The 26100-nt window shown below is 44.0% G+C and overlaps 1 protein-coding gene across 1 annotated transcript; it reads right to left on the reverse strand.

Moving 5' to 3' along the window:
• Positions 1-1108: 1108 nt before the first annotated feature.
• Positions 1109-20044, reverse strand: ADAP2 (ArfGAP with dual PH domains 2). Its single transcript, XM_075278427.1, has 11 exons — positions 19906-20044; positions 12252-12379; positions 9047-9138; positions 8887-8966; positions 8693-8805; positions 8464-8610; positions 8303-8386; positions 6937-6999; positions 2746-2823; positions 1670-1898; positions 1109-1267 (listed from the first exon to the last, which is right to left on the reverse strand). Exons 1-11 carry the CDS (start codon positions 19967-19969, stop codon positions 1233-1235), a joined length of 1113 nt encoding a protein of 370 aa, XP_075134528.1. The 5' UTR covers positions 19970-20044; the 3' UTR covers positions 1109-1232.
• Between the last annotated feature and the right edge of the window lie 6056 nt (positions 20045-26100).

A 26100-nucleotide genomic window follows, 5' to 3' on the forward strand; every position in this document is an offset into this window, starting at 1 on the left:
CACGGACCTGGGGTTGGTCTTATCTCTCCGCCCAGGACAAGGGACATAGCTCACTACTCTCAGGAGGGAAGGGGAGCTGAGTGCTCAGGAGCAGCTTGTATTTCTGAGCTGTTTATCTCCTGCTCTTCCAGTTATCAGTCTTCTAATTGAATTTTGCAGATAAGGGCTGAGACAGGGAGTCTGTTATCTCTGTATTTTAGCACAGACCTAAAACTGAGTTTATTGCAACTGACTCTTGGTCCTGTAGCATGTAAATTTGAAATTCTTATCACCTATCAAATCCAGCTCTGCTACATCATATGGTGCATCTTCCAGTGATACTGTGCTAATTTATGTACAACCATCATGTACATGTTTACTGACTGCAAACATGTACTGCTATGAAGAGAGATAGCAGAGCTTTGTCTGTGAGACAGCAAGTGAAACCCCGCCCACCAATTTACTGAGAAAACCAGGAAGTGAACCGAGCACAAAGCCTGCAAGTTGGTGAACAGGTGAGTTGGGAAAACACCTTTAACTGCTGATATCTGCTGAGATAATCTACCACCCTAGACAGGTGGCCTCACACACATGCCCTTCTGTTTTCATTCACCAATTTGGTTTAAGCGAGTAAATGTGATGGGAATATGTCATAAATATCCAGATAATTGTCTAGACCCTACTAACGCAGCGACCAATAGGTCAAACCACCCACAATCCCACAGTCTAGGACCGCCTGAGATCCCTCTGGCCAGTGGCATAACTAAAGTCTTATAGGCCCCAGTGCAACCTTTTGTCCGGGGCTTCTTACCTCATCCCAAATTCTTGATAGTGATGGTTTCAGGTACTAAGGAGTTGAATCCACCTTAGTGTGGTCAGATGTGACCATAATAATTATCACTGTGTTATCTGCGGTGTTACATAGGACTGCAGGGAACATCTACGACATGATTTGTAGCTGTTAAAAGAAGATGGGGGCTACTGTCTATACATTCAATTTATTATAGTTCTGGGTGCAGGAAAAGTCACTGTGGTAGAGGAGGGTAGAGATGTGGGGTCTTCTGACCCCTCTTGAGCCCAGGATCAGTTTCTAGTGTCTTGTTCTCAGTGATCATATGGCACTGTCCATTACACTCCGTAGTGACTGATCCATGCCCTGCCTTGCCACCCTTGTATTTGCCTTGTAGTCATTCCTTTGGCACAGTCAGCTGCAGCAGTCATTTATTTGGTGCGGATCATATGACGCATGTCCCTCAGTTCAGGGATAATTTCCGGAATCCGGCCTCTTCTGTGAATGAAACAGAATCAAGATTCCTCGTTATCGGAAATGAAGATTACAAAGTACCACTGCAGACAACAGAATTTCAGGGCTCCCTAGCGGCTTCCTCCATCAGGGAGGATGAAGGTTTTGGCTTCTATGGCAGCACATCAAGATCAGTTTTGTGAACCCTACATCTCAGCCGTAAGCCCAAAACCCTGGACCCTGGATGTGGCTAGGATATAAACCTAATGTAATAAAAGAATAGTGACTACAGCTTTGGGTGTGACTGTGGTATAAGATATGATGTAACTGCAGATTTTGATGTGACTAGGGTATAGAAGGTGTTTGGACTGTATGGATTTCCCATTTTCCTTATGGCTGGATTTGGTTAGATGATATCAGGGGCTTTAGCACTGTATAGTACGTTACCGGCAGTATCTTGAGTGCTCATGGGTCGAGCGATGACCTCTCGCAGCGCTTGCAGCCACTCGCTCTGCTCCTTGATGTTTTCACAGGTGAAGATGAACTCCCGCTGCGGTGTTCTGATGGTGATTCCTTCTTCCCACTTATTCCCCTTCACTCCATTTGGCAGTCCTTCCATTACCTGGTACCCGGCCTCACTGCTCCCTAGAAAGACCCCACCTTGTTCATAGGGGTCCTGCAAACACAGTTATAAGTTATGTGAATTTCTTCTAGATCAGAGATAGGCTGTATTATATAATGATGACATTTCTCTGCTCTAGAGGGGACTCGGGGTCTGATATACACAAGTTGGTTTTGGAATAGAATCAGGATATTTGATATGTATGTATGATATGATATGATATGATATGATATGTATGTATGATATGATATGTATGTATGATATGATATGTATGTTTGATATGTATGTCTCTTGGTTTTAGGGTAAGTTCACACAGAACAATTTGCTGCAAATTCCACCCAGATTTTGCCTCCCAGAATGAGAGCCAGAGATTGAAGCAGGACGCCGACAAAATAAGCCCCTCGCTCGATCTCTGCTCTAGGCCTTGTTTTTTGGTTCTAAAAAAAGTCAGGATATATGTGATGTATAAAGATCTTGTCTCTTGATTCTAGAATGGTCAGGAACCTTGATATGCATGCAAGTCTTGACTCTAGATCAGCCAGGAGTCTACATTATGTTATGGTTCTAGAGCATCAGAATATATGATAGATACAGGTCTTATCTTCTTCTAGACTAGAGCAATCAAAATACATGATGTTTACTAGCTGTATCTCTTGGTCCTAGATCAGGGCACATGAAGTATACAGGTCGTGCATCATGTCAGTGTGTGTGTGTGTATATGTGTAGATAGATAGATAGATAGATAGATAGATAGATAGATAGATAGATAGATAGATAGATTCTGGTATACACTGATTACAGCATTTGATTCTAGAGCAAGTAGGATATGTGATATACAAAGGTCTCATGTATTGGTTCGACATGACATCTTTTGAGCAGACATGAAACCCTGAGAACCCACCAGCGGTTTCTTGTAATACAGAAGCTTCCTCTCCTCAGAGTCCAGGTTGAACCATCGTTTCTTGAAAGTTTCTTTCTGCTGCAGAGTAAGGGGACAGGCAGGTTATCTGGAGTGTAATGGCTGATAGCAGTGCAGACCTCCGTGTATTACACTCTTCTTATAGTAACATGAGGGACGTGCCAGGAAATGCCACATCAGAACCGCAACACAGCAGAGTGGTACAATACAGCCACTATATATATATATATATATATATATATATATATATATATATATATATATATATATATATACACACACACACACTATATATACACGTCCAAACCCTCAACACCTTCTGCCGCTTCCAACTCAAGAACATCCATCGAATTCTCTCCTTTCTCACCCCTGAAACTACAGACATGCTAGTCCATTGCCTCAATCTCCCGCTTATATTACTGTAACCCCCTACTCTATTGCCTCCCAGCGAATACTCTCACCCCCCTCCGGTCTACCTTAAATTGTGCTGCTCGATTAATACACTTGTCCTCCCGTACTTCATCGGCTGCTCCCCTCTGCCAATCCCTTCACTGGTTACCTGTTGTCCAGCAAATAGAACTAACTAACACTGATATACAAAGCCATCCACAACCTGTCCCCTCCATATATCTCTGACCTCATCTCCCGCTACCTGCCCACACGTAACCTCAGATCTTCCAATGACCTCCTACTCCGCTCTGCCCTCATCCGCTCCTCACACAACCGTCTCCAAGATTTCTCCCGTGCATCCCCCATACTCTGGAACTCCTTACCAAGACACATAAGACTGACCCCCACAATCACAGGCTTCAAGAAGGCCCTGAAGACTCCCCTATTCAGGAAGGCCTACAACCTCCAATAACACCATCACCGCACCGCCATCTGTACAGTCTCCCCCTCTCCTACTGTCTCTATCCCTCTTCCCTCATAGACTGTAAGCCCTCGCGGGCAGGGCCCTCTACCCCACTGTGCCAGTCGGTCACTGTCAGTATTATATCTACCTGTATATTCTGTGTACTGTATGTAACCCCCAAATGTAAAGCACCATGGAATTAATATAATAATGTACAGCACCATGGGATTAATATAATAATGTACAGCACCATGGGAATAATATAACAATGTACAGCACCATGGAATTAATATAATAATGTACAGCACCATGGGATTAATATAATAATGTCCAGCACCATGGAATTAATATAATAATGTATTGCACCATGGAATTACTATAATAATGTACAGCACCATGGGAATAATATAACAATGTACAGCACCATGGAATTAATATAATAATGTACAGCACCATGGGATTAATATAATAATGTCCAGCACCATGGAATTAATATAATAATGTATTGCACCATGGAATTACTATAATAATGTACAGCACCATGGAATTAATATTACAATGTACAGCACCATGGGATTAATATAATAATGTATTGCACCATGGAATTACTATAATAATGTACAGCACCATGGAATTAATATTATAATGTACAGCACCATGGAATTACTATAATAATGTACAGCACCATGGAATTAATATTATAATGCACAGCACCATGGAATTAATATTATAATGTACAGCACCATGGGATTAATATTATAATGTACAGCACCATGGAATTAATATTATAATGTACAGCACCATGGAATTACTATAATAATGTACAGCACCATGGAATTAATATTATAATGTACAGCACCATGGAATTACTATAATAATGTACAGCACCATGGAATTAATATTATAATGTACAGCACCATGGAATTAATATTATAATGTACAGCACCATGGGATTAATATTATAATGTACAGCACCATGGGATTAATATAATAATGTACAGCACCATGGGATTAATATAATAATGTATTGCACCATGGAATTACTATAATAATGTACAGCACCATGGAATTAATATAATAATGTACAGCACCATGGAATTAATATTATAATGTACAGCACCATGGGATTAATATTATAATGTACAGCACCATGGGATTAATATAATAATGTACAGCACCATGGGATTACTATAATAATGTACAGTACCATGGAATTAATATAATAATGTACAGCACCATGGGATTAATGGTGCTATATGAATAAACAATAATAATATATGGAGAGACGTATTGTTCCCTTCTTGCCGGAGGAAATTTTCGGTTTTTAACCCCCCTTCCCCCCTCCAAACCCCATGACTCTTATTTTCTGCTCTCAGGGCCATATGAAGTCTTAATGTTAACAGGACAAAATTTTCTTAATGATGCCGCCATTGGTTATTCAGTACAACATACTGGGAAGCTGGAAAAAAAAAAAATCAGAATGGAGTGGAATTGAAGAAAAATTGCATTTGTGCGACTCTTACGTTGTTCTCTCTGCAGCCAATATGACATAATATGACAATATGTCAGCTGTATGGTACGCCTCAGTACGATTCCTATGATACCAAATTTATATGGTTTATAGATTTGCAAACTGGGAGTTTTTGGACACAGGGATACCTAATGTGTTTGCTTTTCACAGTATTTAAGTACTTTTATGTATTCTAGGGAAAGGGGGGCGATTTGAACTTTTAATATTTAAATTTTTTTTAAATATTTTTTTTCCTTTTTATTACATTTATTAGACACCTTAGGGGGTCTTGTTCCCCAGGGGGTTTGATCACTAATTCATTGCAAAAAAAAAAAAAAAAAGCACTTCTATTGCAGACTATAATGGGGTACCGTGTGCTGCCTGCACAGAACATGCGGACAGAAAAGTATTTTGTGATCTACTTTCATGTCCACACGATTCATGCGGGCAGCACACGGACCCCATTATAGTCTATGGGGTCTGTGTGCTTTCACTGCACACCGCTTGCCAATGCGTTTGGTATTCCGTTCGGGGGGGAGGGGGGGGGGTCATGTTGGTCATGTAATAGGAGAGTCTGCTGCAGCAAGTCACTTCCTGAAATGTCTTCCCTGCTAAATATTTTTCCATCATCTGTGACCCGTATCAATGAAAAGTGGAAGGAATTGCAGGAACTAAGACATAAAGTACAGGCAGACTGCGCAAAGTTACAGAAGACGGGCACCACAGAGTGCACAAAGCTAGGTTCATAGAGCTATGGCTGAGGGGAGGTCTGGTATGGAATAACTTGACTAGTTCACACAGAACCTCTACCCCCATCTAACACGCAGGGGATGAACTAGAATGGAGATAGCGAGCCAGGCCCTCTCACTGTCACCATATGAGCTCCCAAAGTAGGCCACTCAACCCGGGAACTGGGAGTCAAACTCATTGAAGCACCTTCAGTTATTTATATAGTCCACAGAAGTGAAAAACACCTCTGGCCTAGGCCGTATCCTCCGCACTCTGGCCTAGGCCGTATCCTCCGCACTCTGGCCTAGGCCGTATCCTCCGCACTCTGGCCTAGGCCGTATCCTCCGCACTCTGGCCCGGGCCGTATCCTCCACACTCTGGCCCGGGCCGTATCCTCCACACCCTGGCCCGGGCCGTATCCTCCACACTCTGGCCCAGGCCGTATCCTCCACACTCTGGCCCAGGCCGTATCCTCCGCACTCTGGCCCAGGCCGTATCCTCCACACCCTGCCAGTGTCAAGGGCTAGCTGACCAGACACCTCTGATATTATGTACCTCTAACTTGGCCAAAGCCACACCTTTAGCACTAACTGGATACTGCCGCCATGATGAGTCGCATAGACGTGTAGAGTAGTTTGTAGGAGTCCACACAATGTCACTCAATATGGAGAGCTACAAATAACAGTACATTGACATACACTAACCTATACACTCCATATATAGTACATAGTCATACACTAACCTATACTCTCCATACAGAAGTGTTTGGGCTCTTCGGGACAAAGGATAAGATACTTTATGGTATACCGCCTGGGATACAGACATGGGTTTTATACAAAATAAAAAGAACAGTCGGACGACTCAAAAAATCAAACCTGTGCTTATCATATGTATCACAAGAGATATATATATATATATATATATATATATATATACACACGCACACACACAAACACTCATACATAGATACACTGACCGCCCCAAGAGGTGTTGACCCCACAGTATACGGGAATCTATTATTTATAGCCTTTAGTGCTACATGATATATAAAATACTGAGGCGTGGGGGGTTTGGCACTCACAGTGGGTCCGGTCTTCTCCATATATCCACTCTTCATGTAACAGCGGGTAATTTTCGGTATCAACTAGAAAACACAATGCGGGTCACATGACAGTCTGATCTTATATTATTTCAATTTACCCTAGGGTAGACACGTTTATCCCTGGATCAACTTACTTTGGGCTAGAATGGTGGCTGCCATGTGAAAACAGAGAAGAATGTTCACCTGACCTAAGGGATCAGGTAGGCTACCCCATAATGCCCTGGCCGAAGGTTGTAGCTCACAGGTTACAGGTTTACTTGCTGTCTAATCCCAGGGTTAAGGGGATATTGTCACTCCTTAGGGAGAGACCACCATATAGGTGTGTGGAGACTTGTTAAGCCTTTAGCACTCCACTTTGCAAGGAACTATGGGAAGAATATGCAAATCTGCCTTCCATGATGTAATTAGGAAGACAGTTGCTGCCTCAGTATTGCAAACCAATAGAGGGCGCTCACTGGAATGTGCAAGCCTGTCTTATGACAGGATTTCAGTGAAATAACCCAATAATGGCAGCTCCCTTTAGCATCATGCCCGACCTTCCAAGAGGCCTTTGTTTTGCAATGACGCTGGGATTATTACCAGGTATTATTACCAGGTATTCTGTCTAATCCCAGTCACAGAGTGGTTTGTGGTTGAACCTCAAAACTTTCATCTCCGTCCTTCATAGACTCGGCCATTTATTTTTGGATCCTTCACATTCACAATTTAGTCGCCCAGTAAATTGTGGTTACAACACAGCGAGGAAAGAGACGCCGTCCTGCCAAGATCATGTGCCACACCTAATGCTTCCATGCCTCATGTACCATGCCCCATTATCTGACACCTGTATTGTTACGCCTTGTACTGCCCCTCCTCTTATACCACAAGTGGTGTCAGGCATCAGGTACCATGTGTAATGTCATGTGCCAGGCTGGTCTAAGTCTCCGCTAAGTACAGTTCAGTGAATAATTCACAGCCATGCCCTGGTGAGACTCCTGGGATTCTCCCTGCCATTTCCCAGCATCCTCTGCAGTGGGATCACCGGTGAATGCTCCTGTCTTCCTTCTTCCTGGAGTTGCAAGGAATGTGGTTGAGCCGGTTCGCTTCTTAGAAGCCCCCAGGCGATCCTCGCTGATAGTCTGCACCTGCGGGAAAGCCATGAGGGCTCTACTGTACAACCAGATCCCCCAGCTGCGACATAATTCCCCCTATAACTGGTTTTAGTTGTGGGTCGTGTAGGTGACAGAGCGCCCCCCACCTGGCTGTAGAGCAATGGACAATCTCCTGTCATAGCAGCAAGAACATCAAGGAGTGCGGCCTCTATTGCACCCTGCCAAATAACAGGCGCAGCCTACGACTTTCTTACCTCCAGCTCTGGAGTGTCTGGAAACATCTTCTTCAGGTAGTTGAACCGCGCGGAGCGCAGGACATTATACCAAGTGACGATTTCCTGCCATGACAAATGAAGATTAGTGAAAGACGCATCAGTGGCTGAGGGACCACTATGGGCAAGGCAATAGTACTCACCGCCCCATCTTCGTGGTACACGTATATACTCCTGGTCCGCCCGTCCCGCACACATGTGATCTCCAGCCCGTGCTCGTGCTTCATCTTCTCGCACTGGAACATGGCATTCAGGCTCTTAATTGGAAACATCCCCTTAGGTCCCATACGCTGAGGACAAATAAAACAAGATCCCAAAATTCAGAGTGTGTCTCTATGTCTAACCTATGGCCCCTAAGCGGCAGGCACTCACTTTGTCTTTAGTGTAATATTTCAGCAGCCCCTCACTCTCTGAGAAGATGAACAGTCTCTTTAAATACTGCCCGTTGTCTCGCCCTTTCTTCCACAAGAAGCCTTCTTTATAATCTGTCAGAAACAAAATGGAGGCCGTGTTACATCTGACGCTGAGCCCATGGCACATACACTACTATAATAAATAGCACTAACCAACTGAGTACGGAGACTTAACATCGGATACGAACTCTCGCCGCTCGTACTTCGCTCTTATCCACTGTTCCCTTAATACCCTAAAGGTAGACGAGAAGGACCAGACTGCGTGACATGGCCGCACCAGTACATGTAACACACGTGTGCCTCCTGTACATACCTGCAGTCCTTCTCAGTGGGTCTGTAATAAAATGGAGGCACAAACGCTTCAAATTCTTCTCTGGATTTCTTATTCCCGTGACGTCTCATAAACTGAAGGAGGAAAAAAACAAAACAGAAAATAAGAACAAAATGAGACAATATATTACAGGTAGATTGTGTTGGGGATATGTAAGAGAATATAGGGAACAGTCCAGCATGGTTTATATAGAGTATGACATGAAGATGTAGCCGTCCAGTATATAATTTAGGTGTGTGGAATATATAGGGTATGACATGTGGATATAGGGGGAGATATAGTATATATCATACCAGATATATACTATATCTCCACATTGGCCCATTATATACTGGACATTCCCCTATATACAGTCCTATGAAAAAGTTTGGGCACCCCTATTAATCTTAATCATTTTTAGTTCTAAATATTTTGGTGTTTATAACAGCCATTTCAGTTTGATATATCTAATAACTGATGGACACAGTAATATTTCAGGATTGAAATGAGGTTTATTGTACTAACAGAAAATGTGCAATATGCATTAAACCAAAATTTGACCGGTGCAAAAGTATGGGCACCTCAACAGAAAAGTGACATTAATATTTAGTAGATCCTCCTTTTACAAAGATAACAGCCTCTAGTCGCTTCCTGTAGCTTTTAATCAGTTCCTGGATCCTGGATAAAGGTATTTTGGACAAACAATTCAAGTTCAGTTAAGTTAGATGGTCGCCGAGCATGGACAGCCCGCTTCAGATCATCCCACAGATGTTCAATGATATTCAGGTCTGGGGACTGGGATGGCCATTCCAGAACATTGTAATTGTTCCTCTGCATGAATGCCTGAGGATTTGGAGCGGTGTTTTGGATCATTGTCTTGCTGAAATATCCATCCCCGGCGTAACTTCAACTTCGTCACTGATTCTTGAACATTATTCTCAAGAATCTGCGGATACTGAGTGGAATCCATGCGACTCTCAACTTTAACAAGATTCCCGATGCCGGCATTGGCCACACAGCCCCAAAGCATGATGGAACCTCCACCAAATTTTACAGTGCGTAGCATGTGTTTTTCTTGGAATGCTGTTTCTTTTTGGACGCCATGCATAACGCCTTTTTTTATAACCAAACAACTCAATTTTTGTTTCCAAAATGAAGCTGGCTTGTCCAAATGTGCTTTTTCATACCTCAGGCAACTCTATTTGTGGCGTACGTGCAGAAACGGCTTCTTTCTCATCACTCTCCCATACAGCTTCTATTTGTGCAAAGTGTGCTGTATTGCTGACTGATGCACAGTGACACCATCTGCAGCAAGATGATGCTGCAGCTCTTTGGAGGTGGTCTGTGGATTGTCCTTGACTGTTCTCACCATTCTTCTTCTCTGCCTTTCTGATATTTTTCTTGGCCTGCCACTTCTGGGCTTAACAAGAACTGTCCCTGTGGTCTTCCATTTCCTTACTATGTTCCTCACAGTGGAAACTGACAGGTTAAATCTCTGAGACAACTTTTTGTATCCTTCCCCTGAACAACTATGTTGAACAATCTTTGTTTTCAGATCATTTGAGAGTTGTTTTGAGTAGCCCATGATGCCACTCTTCAGAGGAGAGTCAAATAGGAGATCAACTTGCAATTGGCCACCTTAAATACCTTTTCTTATGATTGGATACATCTGGCTATGAAGTTCAAAGCTCACTGAGGTTACAAAACCAATTTTGTGCTTCAGTAAGTCAGTAAAAAGTAGTTAGGGGAATTCAAATCAATAAAATGATAAGGGTGCCCATACTTTTGCACCGGTCAAATTTTGGTTTAATGCATATTGCACATTTTCTGTTAGTACAATAAACCTCATTTCAATCCTGAAATATTACTGTGTCCATCAGTTATTAGATATATCAAACTGAAATGGCTGTTGCAAACACCAAAATATTTAGAACAAAAAATGATTAAGATTAATAGGGGTGCACAAACTTTTTCATAGGACTGTATCCCATACTGCTCAGTTATTTACTGGACCACACCTCTATATCCTCATGAAATATCCTATATATGCTACACTGCTCCCCCCATATCTTCATATCATACCTTATTTGCTCCACACTGCTCCATTATATACTGGACCTCCCCCTATATCCATATGTCATAACCTATACACCCCATACTGCTCCATTATATACTGAATCACTCCTCTATATCTTTATATCATACCCTATATACTCTGCACTATTCCATTATATATTGGACCTCCCCCATATCCATATGTCATAACCTATACACCCCATACTGCTCCGTTATATACTGAATCACTCCTCTATATCCTTATATCATACCCTATATACTGGACGGTTCCATTATATACTGGACCTACCCCTATATCCTCATCTCATCTCTTATATACTCCACACCAGGGCTTGGCAATTAATTATAAAATAACTGAAACTGAAAATCAGCTCCATTAATGCCCCGTTCACACCTGCGCCGGAGTCTCTGCCATAAGGTCTTCCTGAAATTTGCAGATCCGCATGGACGACTTTTCCGATATCAGTTTTAAAATGACTGACACCCAATGGACCCCATTATAGTCAGTGGGGTCCACCGGCCTCTGTGTATAACTGCTAGTAGAGCAATCCGCCTGTCTGCTGTTGTAGTCCTCTGAAGGACCAGAACAACGGACAGGCTGACGCTAGTGTAACGCTCTCCATGACATCAATTATTTCATCATTTATTTTTCATTCCCTGCCATTGGGTTATGGCTGTCACTACCTGCACACTACCCAGTCAGGATTACCAGTATGTGACTAACCAAAAGTCAGCGGCATGGCAATATATATATAGAGAACGCGGAATGTAAAAGGGGAGTGTCCTAAAATAATCGGAATTGAGGTTGTGATTTTGCTGTGCGTCATCATTGCTCAGCCCTTCTATACACTGCTCTATTATATACTAGACCACTCCCCTATATTCTCCACACTGCTCTATTATATACTGTAGAGTTTGAGTATATAGGGTATGACAAGTAGATATAGGGGAGCAGTCCAGCATATAATGTATCAGTGTAGAGTATATAGGGTATGATAAGTAGATACAGGGGAGCAGCCCAGCATATAATGTATCAGGGTGGAGTATATAGGGTAGGTCCAGTTTACATCAGTCTTATTCTGTAACTTACAGCACTTGTATCCCCTTGTATTCATGGTTACAGCGCCCCCACCTGTATCAGGTCATGTTCCATGTAGTCCAGTTGTGTTGATTTCACTTTGCCAATAGATGAGATCCTGTGAACTCCCGAACAGTCCAAACAGACAAACACTCCAACATTGCAGGACGCCCAGACCGGCTCTGTGGAGAGATTATACCGTATGATCTAATGGGCAAGTCTAGAAAACTGTAATGTTACGTCACACGGCACTCCAGAGCTCTCAGATTCTATTTCCGAACTCCTTTGCCTTTACCTCTAGACTTTTCTGTTCCCTTAACATTCTCTGTCCTCCTCCCTCTACTGTCCTCGTCCCCTTTATACACCTTTATATCCTATCCAGCCCGTCTCTACTTGTGTGCAAACATTTTAGGCAGGTGCGAAAAATATCCTACAAAGTAAAAATGCTTTCAGAAATAGAAGGGTCAGTAGTTTCATTTTTTTTCATGCAACAAAATGAAGTATATGGAGAAAAGAGAAGTCTAATCCCATCACTATTTGGTGTGACCTTTGCCTTCCATCAGTTCTTCTCAGTACTTGTAGTCAGTTTTTGGAACAGATCTTCAGTGGATGTAGGTTTGCTCCAATCCTTCTGTCTCTTCATGTAATCCCAGACGGACTGGATGATGTTCAGATCAGGGCTCTGTGAGATTCATATCATAACTTGCAGGACTCCTTGTTCTCAATTGCAAACACAAAAAGGTGCCCCAGCCCTCTGTTAGCACCAGGGGCATTACTACCTACTGTATATAAGGATGAATGTGAGGTTCTTGGTGTTTACACTTTGATCAGACTGTAATGGTAAGCCTCGTACCTGCCCCTTCAAGGCGACCTCTGTTTAGTGTCGGGACCCACCTAAATGACCTGCCTCTCTCAGGGCCTTGGTCTCCCATGAATCAGGCAAATGTGTTTTTCGGTCATATCAAGTCCTGCATAGATCATAAACAGCCTCCTCTCTTTGCACCTATGGCCTCATTATTCATTCAGAGGCCACCGGCCCAAAGACAGGAGGCTGGTTGTGATATATGCAGGACAAGATATGACCGAAAAACACATTTGCCCCTGATTTATGGTAGACAAAGGCCCTAACAAAGACTCAGTCATTTTAGGTTATGGGCTCACCTAATGTGGCAGGTACAGGGCTTTCAATTATAGTATAACTAGCGCGAATCACCTGCAGCGCGGGCCGTGGGCCCCCATGCCCCTCTACTTGCGGCTGGCGCGGGCCCCTCCCACAGCATCGTGGGCCGGGACCCCAGGGCCCCGCTGCTGCGCTTCCGGCCCTCTCCTTTTCCCACACCCGCGCCCCCAGACCTCCCCTTACCCCCCACCCGGGTCCCCCTTCTCCCCCTTTAGAGATTATAGTCACCTCCTACAGCTACCCCTTCCCCCACCACACCTGTGACTCCGGTTACCTCCCCCCCTCCTCTCCGCATGAGCAATCCGCCCCCCTGCCTACTTACCTTCTACCCTTTGGTACTAACTCCCCAAACTCATCCCCCTGGCCCCCTCCCTAACCCCCAGCACCTCCTCCAAACCACCAACCCCCCCCCCACACACACACACACACCTGCCCCCTACCCGTGACCTCTTTCCCCCCTCCCTTAAGCAACCCACTGATCACTGGACCTGCAGCACTCACCATGTAGATGCTGGGGAGGTCTGTGTGGTCCTTGCCAAGACGTCGGGTTTCCCGGCCGCATAGTACGTGTGTTCGTGCAGCTGGGCGCGTTAGGCCTGGGCACGCTGGTGCTTGCTATGCCGGCATGAGGACGTGTGGCCAGCCGGCATATCAGCGGCGTTGGGAAACTTGCGGGCAGCCGCCATGTTGAGCACAGTGTCCTCACGCGCTGGGCACGCCCACAATTTGGCGCAAACCTATGGGGCCATTGTGCTGGCTCCCTGTAACTCTCTGCGCTGACATGATGCCTGGGCCGACAGCGGAGCAGGAGACAACTTTTGAGGGCTGCGGTGGCGTTTTGGGGTGAGTGAGACACATGTAAAGTAGCCTATTTATCCTTCCTGGCCAATATGTAGCTGTGTGTGAAATTTCAAAGAAATCCATTCAGCCGTTTGGGTGTGATTGAGGAACAAACATCCAAACCCACAAACTTAGATTTAAAATGTAAACCCCAAGAACCTCATGCCCCTGTATCCTTATATACAGTAGGTATTTGCAGTAATGCTCCTGGTGCTAGTAGAGGGCTGGGGCAACTTTTTGTTTTTGCACTTGTACTCCAGCCACAGCAATGTTCACCTGCATTTACTTTTCGTGTTGTTTGGCAGTGCTGACCAATTTGTTTGTTTGACTGTATGTTTGGGGTTGTCGTCCCGTTGCAGAATAAATTTGGAGCCATTCAGACGCCTCCCTGATGATATTGCATGCAGGACAAGTACCGGCTTATATTTCCCAGCACTGAGCATACCCGACTAAATCCCAAACTTCATTTGATGAATTGCAGCCCCAATCTTGCCAGGACCCTGCACCAAGCCTCACTGTTACCTGAAGATATTCAGAGGACTATTTGCCTTCTGTTACAGCCAAATATTTCCCATTTTGACTCCGGAGCACCTGCTGCTGTTCTGCACGCAGTTCCTATGATTTCATACATAGTTGAGTCATTGACCTTGGTTCCACATTGGAGGTTTGGCTTTTTGGCTGTGATTCTTGTAGATCACTTCTGGCCAGACTTCTCCGTACAGTAGATGGTGTAACTGGGTTCCTCTGGTTCCTGCCAGTTCTGAGCTGATGGCGCCTCTGGACATCTTCCAATCTCTAAGATAAGTAAGCATGATATGTCTTGCACCTTGGCCGACCACTGTGTCTATGGTCCTCAACGTTGCCCGTTTCTTGCTGCTGCTTTAAAAGAGCCTGAACGGCACATTGTGACCCCCCCCCTCCCCAGCATCCATCTGAAAATTAAAGGAGCAAAATATTCTGCATGGCGGACTTTTGTCACCCGCTCATCTCAATTTTAAACCGACAGACCCCTGAAGGATCCCATTATACTAAATTGGGTCCATTGGGCTCCATAAGTGACCGCTATTTTAACGGTTCCCCTACCCACTGTTCCTCAGACAGACCAGAACAACTGATGCTGGTGTGCACTTGTTATACTTTGCAGCATTTTTCCCCCAATGGCTGCCTAAAACTATTGCACAGCACTGTAGGTTAGGCTCCCATCATGACAGCAGATTATTCTATATATTAGAGACAGCCCCTCCCCCCAGTAAACAGCACCGTCAGCAGAGATGGACGCCAGTGACGGCCTCTTCTCCGTCAACGCGACTATTTTTATCCGATTTCTACAGATTTCACAATTGGCAGGATGGGAACAGGAAGCGGCGCTGACCACAAGGTTGAAGATAAGCGGCCAACACTCAGCACGTCGCATGGCTCGCCTGTTCACCATTGACTCCCTGTTATCAGCCATCACATGTAATTACAATGGACTGTTCTCTTTCATCAGGCCAGTTAGAGGAACAATCTACTGCTCCCTGTTATCAGCCACGAACAGTGATGTCAGTGGGAGTTGTGGCAATAGCGAGTCAAGGTCAAAGTTATTGTTTCTAAGCCATAAGCCTGTGACTACCAGCAGATTGTACAGTAATGGCTGCAGTCTACAGAGTTCATTGGTTCTCTGACCAGTACATAGAAGTTGCCTGAAATGACATAAGACGTTGCAAGGTTCTGGGTTAGCTGTGGAGTCTTCATGGTATTGCGGATGTTGGTTTTGCAGATACAGCAACTTCTCAGGGCAGACAGAAAAGAGAAATGCAAGATGTGAAAGAAGTGGTCAGCAGGATGTGGTCGCAGCTCCTCGCACGTGGCTTCCTGCAGGGGAAAGATGGGAAAGGCTCTGGGGGAGCAGTGACGGTACCGGCCAGGAAATTGCACCATGTCTTCTACCAGAATTTCCCAGAGTGAATGAATAGTATACTCCAGGAACACGCTGCATGTACGCCTATGTATAGCACATACTGAGTCCAGAACATCTAAGACATAATCCACTCATCTAGAACACACAGAGACAGAATCCAAGTACCTATGGTGCAACCACTAACCTCGAAGATGCAGGATGAAACAAACTGTAATCTAGAAACACCATCATGTCATAGTCCTCTAATCTAAGGCACACAATGCCGAAAATAGAACCGCCTGATGATCTAGTACATACATACAAATCTAGAATATCCTGGATATAATCTACTAACATAAATGTAATCTAGAACCACCGCAATGGCTCGGCTTTCTAATCTGGAGTACACAATGACTAGGAAGGAACCCTTTGATGTTCTAGTATATATAATACTAGCTTTTACCCGCGACTTCGTCCGCGGGACCCACCTGGATCGGTGCGCAGGCTTGTTCCTTTGCCCTGTGTCCGCAGCGGGCCCTTCCTACACCTGTGGGTCCATGGACCCTCAGGGCCCACCCTGAAGCCCGCTGGAACTGTTTACCTCCTCTCCCTCCTGGCGGCTGCCACCCCCCTTTCTCCCTACCCGCTTCCCCATGTGGTCACTCCTTCCTCCTACCCTGTGCCCCTTTGCCCCCAGTAACGTGCCCCCTTCTCCCGTGTTACCTACTCCATGCACCCTTTTTCCCCCTACCCCATTCCTGTCTTACCTACCCCATGCCCCCCCACCCTGCGGCCCGCTGGAACTCTTTACCTGGTCTCCCTCCTGGCACCCGCCACCCCCCTTTGTCCCTACCCGCTTCCCCATGTGGTCACTCCTTCCTCCTACCCCATGCCCCCTTCCTCCGTCTTACCTACCCCGTGCCCCCTTTTCCCCCCACCAGACCCTGCCGACCGCGTGTCCCCTTTCCCTCTACCAACCTGTGGCCCCGTCCTCACCACACCCTGGGCTTCCCGTGCACCGATGTTCCGACTTGTAGTGCCCAGAGACGGCAGACGCTGCGGGACAGCTGGCCGAACCGGCATTCCAGAGCGCGGCACAGGCAACCCCTTGTCCGGCCACGGCAGAGTACTGCGGTCCCGTGGTGAGGCCACACAGGTGGGGCAGCGTATGGACTTGTCGCTGCCCCAGAGTAGAGGCCCTTGTGCAGGACGCTCCGGACCTCTCAGAGACGCCATGTTGGTGTGGATGGCGGCTGGACGATAACTCCGCCCACATAGAGAAGCGGCACCCAATCAGGTGAGCTGCTGAAAGGGCTGGGATGACGTCATCCCAGGTCCTACAGCGTGGCAGGTCCTGCAGCGAATTGAACCGTGAGAAGCACCGGCCACGGGAGGGGATTGCGGTGGTGTACGGGAATTCCATGTAGCCTATCATTCAATCTGGGACCCAAGGTATGTATGTGAGCATTTTCAGACAAATCCGTTCGGCCGTGTAGGTGTGATTGAGGAACAAACATCCAAACACACAAACATCCAAACACACAAATATACATACTTTCACCTTATAATAATTAGTAGGATCCAGGATACCAGCCACTAACATAACATATTCAGTATATAACCCACTAACAAAATGCAATCTGGAACCAACACATTAGATTACAGGGATATGACAGAGCAGTCAAAAACTAAAATACAAGATCCTGATCTAGTGCATAAAAGATCTAGAACATAAACCTCTAACATAAAATGTAACCTAGAACCATCACAATGTCCGAACCTTCAAAGGACTGAACGGGGAAGATGTAAGACTGGAGTATCATACGCCAGTCTCACTAAAGGCCCTGACTGGCTCCGGCCGCACATCCCGTGTCAGAAAACTGGCATGAGTTATCATGAATATGTTGTGCAATGGCGTCCTGGTCCCATCCCCTCACATGGGTTGTGGAGCTCATCTGACACAAGAAAGGGCCTTACGCCAAATATAAGTCTGCCCCAATGACTTTTAGGCCAGTTTCACACAGTTCAAAACAGGAAATTCAGTTCATGTATCGGCCAAGTTCACCGGCCTGAGTCCAGCTCAGCTCAAGTTCGGAGTTCAGTTTTGTTGAGCCAAGGAGCAAGTTTCCGGGCCCGAACTCAAATGTGTAAAACCGACCTAAGACAGAACCCCCGATGATCTGTATTTATAAGATATAGGACTTCTGGAAAATAATCCACTACACTCACATTTACAGCTTTACCTCCAGCTAGAAACAACTTCTCAGAAATGAATAAGACAAGTGAAAATAAGAAACTTTGTAATAGATCTTATTCAGGAAATCTGTTTTCTTCTTCATTTTCAGGCAGTTCCTTTCTACATATAAGTCTATGAAGAAGGGATAGAAAAGACACACAAATAATTGCTGCTTCTGTGGGAGGGTTTTAAATACACTGCTGGATTGTAGATAAGAGGCTACCAGTGCACAGAATGAGTCAATAACTCTGTTAACCAGCTGGCAGCCTTCTCTTCCTCCCCCTCCCTTCTCCATAGAGCTCTATGTATGAGGGTGAATACAGACACAGAATCTTATGTAAACAAGCAATCAGACTTAAGATAAGGAGCAGGAGAACAGCTAAAAAAGTGGAGACGGAAACTGATCTGCTTAATAAGATATAATACAAAGTTTTCTTATATTCATTTATGGAAGGTGGAGGTACACTTTAACCTAGAGTCAACACAATGGCCCATATTATGCCTAGACTGTGGCGTAAATGTGACACGTCTTAGTGCATCTAATTTGAGCTACTTTTTTACTTGAAGTGGCTTAAAGGGGGAAGCCTCGCCCCAACAACTGGACCCCGCACAGATCAGCTGATCTAGTAGCCTTCGGATACTGGAAGCTGCTAGTGGATGGGCAGTGTATGCAATACCCCATCCAGTGAATATCCTGTGGATATGGGGTCGGAAAAACCCCTTTAAATGTGCCAAACTTCTTCCTCAAAGTAAGCCAACTAAAAGGTGGTGTAAAGGTAGACTAGATTGTGTAATGATATGCCGGATGTATCATCCAGCATCAGTCACTGTGCTAAATCTGGTGTATTTTCAGACTGTCTATTAGTCCAAACAACTCTCTAATCTAGAGCTCGCAATGACTAAGACAGAACTCTGAATACAGGCACTACCCAAGACAAAAACCTGTGATCTAGACATGTAATATCAAGGACACATCCTCCCAATCCAGAAGTCAGGGTCCAAATCAAAACCCACAAAATGTGCAGGTCACAACCCTGTAATCCAGAACACATCCTGATCCAAACGTCACACACATAATGTCCTGTATTTAATTCTTCAATCTAGAACATAATCTCCAAGGTATAGCCCTCTAATCTAGAACATGTAATGTCAGGGACACAAGTCTTTAGTCCAGCACATAAGCGGTCCCGTCACAGCTGTCACTTCTCTGAGGCTTCTCTAGTGTTGGTTGTATCATGTGACCTGCACGGAGAAGAAATACATGAGTGCTATGACCATCAGAGGTGAGGATCCCGGACCCCGTGAGCACTAGCAATAATACTAATATTATCAGCGATCACCAGCAAATACACCACGACATATACCGTCACCCGTAGATTCAGAACGTTTCACGTGGTCTACACGTCGGACTCACAGCACACAGACCTGACGACATACATTTCTCAAAGTTTTAAGACACTACTTTACACTAAAGCTCCTTCCCGAGGGTAAGAGTGATGTCCACTGATTTATCTCTCGAGACTTCACAGTCCAGATGGCACCAGATACTCCAGAGGCGGCGGGGAGTTCTTACCTGGCTGGCCACAATCCGCACATCGTGAGTTTTCTGGGAGCTGCAGCAGTTCTTGAACTGACATCCTGGGTCATTGAAGGGTTAATAGTGGGTCATGACTGTGCGAGGCCCCATGCAGGGTCAGGTGTGAGTGCAGAGCTGTGTGAGATGGTAGAGCAGTCAGGCCACTCCCTGCACCGGCCTCCACGCCTCCTCTGCCACCAAGCTTCTCTTTTTGTAGGTCAGTCCCAGCTGACTCACAATCCAGACACAACAGCAAGAGAACTAAGAGCCAAACTCACTTACCCCCATGTCATCAATTATCAGGTTCACCTACCCGACAGAAGAACATCAGACGAGCCTACCTGTCGTCATCAAATAAGATAAGATAAGATAAGATAAGATAATCCTTTAATAGTCCCACCTTGGGGAAATTTCAGCATGTTACAGCAGCATAGTAATACAGATACAGGATAATACAGAGTAATATGTTACAGACGTAGACACAGATAAGCTGAGAAGAGAAGATATACTAGGAGTCCATGGCAGCTAAGGAAAAACAGAAGAGAAAGAGGAAGACCTCATGGTCATCCTCATAATCATTAGTTCTCTGTGCGGAGAGCTCTTCGTTATTAAGCTCACCTACCCCTCATGAAATATCAGCTTGACCTACACGTCATCAAATAGCAGACTCACTTACCCAGGATCATCAAATATCAGACGTATCTACCTGTCATTATCAATATCACACACGTCTAACTATAATATCAGACTCGCCTCCCCCTCATCATCACTAATCTGATTCCCCTACTCTTCATGAACAAACAGACTCACCTCCCCCTCATCATCAATTATCAGGTTCATCTACCGGTCATAAAATAACACTCATCATCAAATATCAGATTCACCTATCCTAGTCATCAAATATCAAACTCATCATCAAATAGCAGACTCACATACTCCTCATTATCAAATAACAGGCTCACCGACCCGCCATCAAATATCAAACTCGCCTGTCATCAAATAGAAGATTAGATCACCCTTTATTATCTCAACTACCCCTCTTGTCAGCCTAACCTTCGTCAAATAGAACTCGCCTATGTGTCATCATAAAATATAAGATTTATCTAATGAAATATCGGGATCACTTACCTGTCATCAGATAGCAGAGTCATTTACCCCTCATTATTACAGATCAGGATCTCTTACCTGTCATCAGATATCAGAGTCACCTACATCTTTTATCAAATGTAAGACTAGCCTTGCCATCATCAAATATCAGATTCAGCTGTTCCTAATCAGCAAATATCAAACTTACCTCTCATCCAATAGCGGATTCACTTATCCCTCATCATCATCATCAAATATCACGATCACTTACCTGTCATCAGATATTACTCATCATCAAATGTCAGACTCACCTGTCATCAAACACCAGACCTACTCACCTGTCATTATTATATTAGGGTCACCTACCTCATCAGATATCACTGACCAACCCCTCCTCACCAAATAGCAGACTCTCCTACCTACTAACTTGCAGACCCCCATTATCAGAAATCAGACTCCCCGTATCTCATTATCATATGAATAGATCAATTGCTTATCATTAAAATTAGGCTCATGTACCTGTTGTCAAATAGCAGACTCAGCTACCCCTCATCAAATGCCAAGCTCATGTCTGTGTCATCAACAAACAGCAAGCTCACCTACCTGACATCAATTAACAGACTTAACCCTCATTATTATATATTAGGATCGCTTACTTATCATCAAATATCACCAATCTCTCATCACATATCAGACTCACCTACCTGGCATCAAATAGCAGAATCACTTAACCCTCATCATCAAATGACAGGGTCATCAACTTAGAGTAAAATAGTAGTATCGCCTTCCCCACATCAAATATTAGACTCACCCAGATGTGGTCAGACTCGCTTATCCCTCATCATCATATATCAGGATCACCTACTATCACACTCGCCTACTCCTCTAACTATTAAGCCGAGCTCAAACAGCGTTTTTTGGACCGGAATTTGACGTGGAGGCCGCCTCAGATTCCGGACCAAAAAACGGGTAACACTGCACCGGTATCCAGTCGCGGCACTCCGCTCCTGATTAGGCCAATATGAATGGGAGTGTCTTCAGGCGGACGTCTGGCCGTGGAATCCACCTGAAGAAAGAGCATGTCGCTTCTTTTTTCGCTTGTGGAAATAATTACCGGCTCCCATTGATTTCAAATGGAGGTGTTTTTTTGGTCTGGGTTTTGAGGCGGATTCTGCGTCAAAATCCTGACCAAAAAAATTCCTCCCATTGAAATCAATGGGAGCCGGTTATTTATTTTTTTCTGTGGGTGGTTTGTTCCCGCTCGAGGGAAAAAAAGAAGTGACATTCCCTTTCTTCAGGCGGATTCTGCGGCCGGACGTCCGCCTAGAGACACTCCATCCCGACTAGGCCCATTCATTTAGGCCTAATGCGGAGCACAGTGTGTGGCTGGATGCCGGTGCAGTGCATAGGCATACAGTCACGGCTACCCGTTTTTTGGTCCAGAATCTGAGGTGGCCTCTGCGTCAAGTTCCGGACCGAAAAACCCAGTCTGAACTCAGCCCCCCACATCAAGAAATAACAGTCTCACCTACCTGACATCAAGTATCAGACTCACCTACTCATCATCATAAAATATCAGTTTCAGCTACAATTAAACATCAAAAAGCAGGTTCAGGTACCCCGCATTACCAAGTATCAGGCTCACCTACCTCACATCGATATCTAATGTCAGGCTCACCTACCTCACATCATCATCTACTGTCACTTTTCCCCCTACCATTGTATTATACCTTCTATCTATAACCACATATCTACCTGTATACACACTCTCTCTATAACCAAATATCTACCTGTATACACTCTCTCTATAACCACATATCTACCTGTATACACACTCTCTACATATAACCACATATCTACCTGTATACACACTCTCTCCATATAACCACATATCTACTGTATACACACTCCCTCTATAACCACATATCTACCTGTATACACACTCTCTCTCTATAACCACATATCTACCTGTATACACACTCCCTCTATAACCACATATCTACCTGTATACACACTCCCTCTATAACCACATATCTACCTGTATACACACTCTCTCTATAACCACATATCTACCTGTATACACACTCTCTCTATATAAACACATATCTACCTGTATACACTCTCTCTATAACCACATATCTACCTGTATACACACTCCCTCTATAACCACATATCTACCTGTATACACACTCCCTCTATAACCACATATCTACCTGTATACACACTCTCTCTATAACCACATATCTACCTGTATACACACTCCCTCTATAACCACATATCTACCTGTATACACACTCCCTCTATAACCACATATCTACCTGTATACACACTCTCTCTATATAACCACATATCTACCTGTATACACTCTCTCTATAACCACATATCTACCTATATACACACTCCCTCTATAACCACATATCTACCTGTATACACACTCCCTCTATAACCACATATCTACCTGTATACACACTCCCTCTATAACCACATATCTACCTGTATACACACTCTCTCTATAACCACATATCTACCTGTATACACACTCTCTCTATAACCACATATCTACCTGTATACACACTCCCTCTATAACCACATATCTACCTGTATACACACTCCCTCTATAACCACATATCTACCTGTATACACACTCTCTCTATATAACCACATATCTACCTGTATACACTCTCTCTATAACCACATATCTACCTATATACACACTCCCTCTCTATAACCACATATCTACCTGTATACACACTCCCTCTATAACCACATATCTACCTGTATACACACTCTCTCTATAACCACATATCTACCTGTATACACACTCCCTCTATAACCACATATCTACCTGTATACACACTCTCTCTATAACCACATATCTACCTGTATACACACTCCCTCTATAACCACATATCTACCTGTATACACACTCCCTCTATAACCACATATCTACCTGTATACACACTCTCTCTATATAACCACATATCTACCTGTATACACTCTCTCTATAACCACATATCTACCTGTATACACACTCCCTCTATAACCACATATCTACCTGTATACACACTCCCTCTATAACCACATATCTACCTGTATACACACTCTCTCTATAACCACATATCTACCTGTATACACACTCCCTCTATAACCACATATCTACCTGTATACACACTCCCTCTATAACCACATATCTACCTGTATACACACTCTCTCTATATAACCACATATCTACCTGTATACACTCTCTCTATAACCACATATCTACCTATATACACACTCCCTCTCTATAACCACATATCTACCTGTATACACACTCCCTCTATAACCACATATCTACCTGTATACACACTCTCTCTATAACCACATATCTACCTGTATACACACTCCCTCTATAACCACATATCTACCTGTATACACACTCCCTCTATAACCACATATCTACCTGTATACACACTCTCTCTATATAACCACATATCTACCTGTATACACTCTCTCTATAACCACATATCTACCTGTATACACTCTCTCTATAACCACATATCTACCTGTATACACACTCCCTCTCTATAACCACATATCTACCTGTATACACACTCCCTCTATAACCACATATCTACCTGTATACACACTCTCTCTATAACCACATATCTACCTGTATACACACTCCCTCTCTATAACCACATATCTACCTGTATACACACTCCCTCTCTATAACCACATATCTACCTGTATACACACTCCCTCTCTATAACCACATATCTACCTATATACACACTCCCTCTATAACCACATATCTACCTGTATACACACTCCCTCTATAACCACATATCTACCTGTATACACACTCCCTCTATATAACCACATATCTACCTGTATACACACTCCCTCTATATAACCACATATCTACCTGTATACACACTCCCTCTATATAACCACATATCTACCTGTATACACACTCCCTCTATATAACCACATATCTACCTGTATACACACTCCCTCTATATAACCACATATCTACCTGTATACACACTCCCTCTATAACCACATATCTACCTGTATACACACTCCCTCTATAACCACATATCTACCTGTATACACACTGCCTCTATAACCACATATCTACCTGTATACACACTCCCTCTATAACCACATATCTACCTGTATACACACTCCCTCTATAACCACATATCTACCTGTATACACACTCCCTCTATATAACCACACATCTACCTGTATACACACTCTCTCTATATAACCACACATCTACCTGTATACACACTCCCTCTATAACCACATATCTACCTGTATACACACTCTCTCTATATAACCACATATCTACCTGTATACACACTCTCTCTATATAACCACATATCTACCTGTATACACACTCTCTCTATATAACCACATATCTACCTGTATACACTCTCTCTATAACCACATATCTACCTGTATACACACTCTCTCTATAACCACATATCTACCTGTATACACACTCTCTCTATAACCACATATCTACCTGTATACACACTCTCTCTATAACCACATATCTACCTGTATACACACTCCCTCTATAACCACACATCTACCTGTATACACACTCCCTCTATAACCACACATCTACCTGTATACACACTCCCTCTATAACCACATATCTACCTGTATACACACTCTCTCTATATAACCACATATCTACCTGTATACACACTCTCCCTCTATAACCACACATCTACCTGTATACACACTCTCTCCATATAACCACTTATCTACCTGTATACACACTCTCTCCATATAACCACTTATCTACCTGTATACACACTCTCTCCATATAACCACTTATCTACCTGTATACACACTCTCTCCATATAACCACTTATCTACCTGTATACACACTCTCTCTATAACCACTTATCTACCTGTATACACACTCTCTCTATAACCACATATCTACCTGTATACACACTCCCTCTCTATAACCACATATCTACCTGTATACACACTCTCTCTATAACCACATATCTACCTGTATACACACTCTCTCTATAACCACTTATCTACCTGTATACACTCTCCCTCCCTCTCCTACTTTGCCAGTTATACTGATATATT

This window comes from Leptodactylus fuscus, chromosome 6 (genome assembly GCF_031893055.1).
Source record: "Leptodactylus fuscus isolate aLepFus1 chromosome 6, aLepFus1.hap2, whole genome shotgun sequence".
NCBI lineage: Eukaryota > Metazoa > Chordata > Amphibia > Anura > Leptodactylidae > Leptodactylus > Leptodactylus fuscus.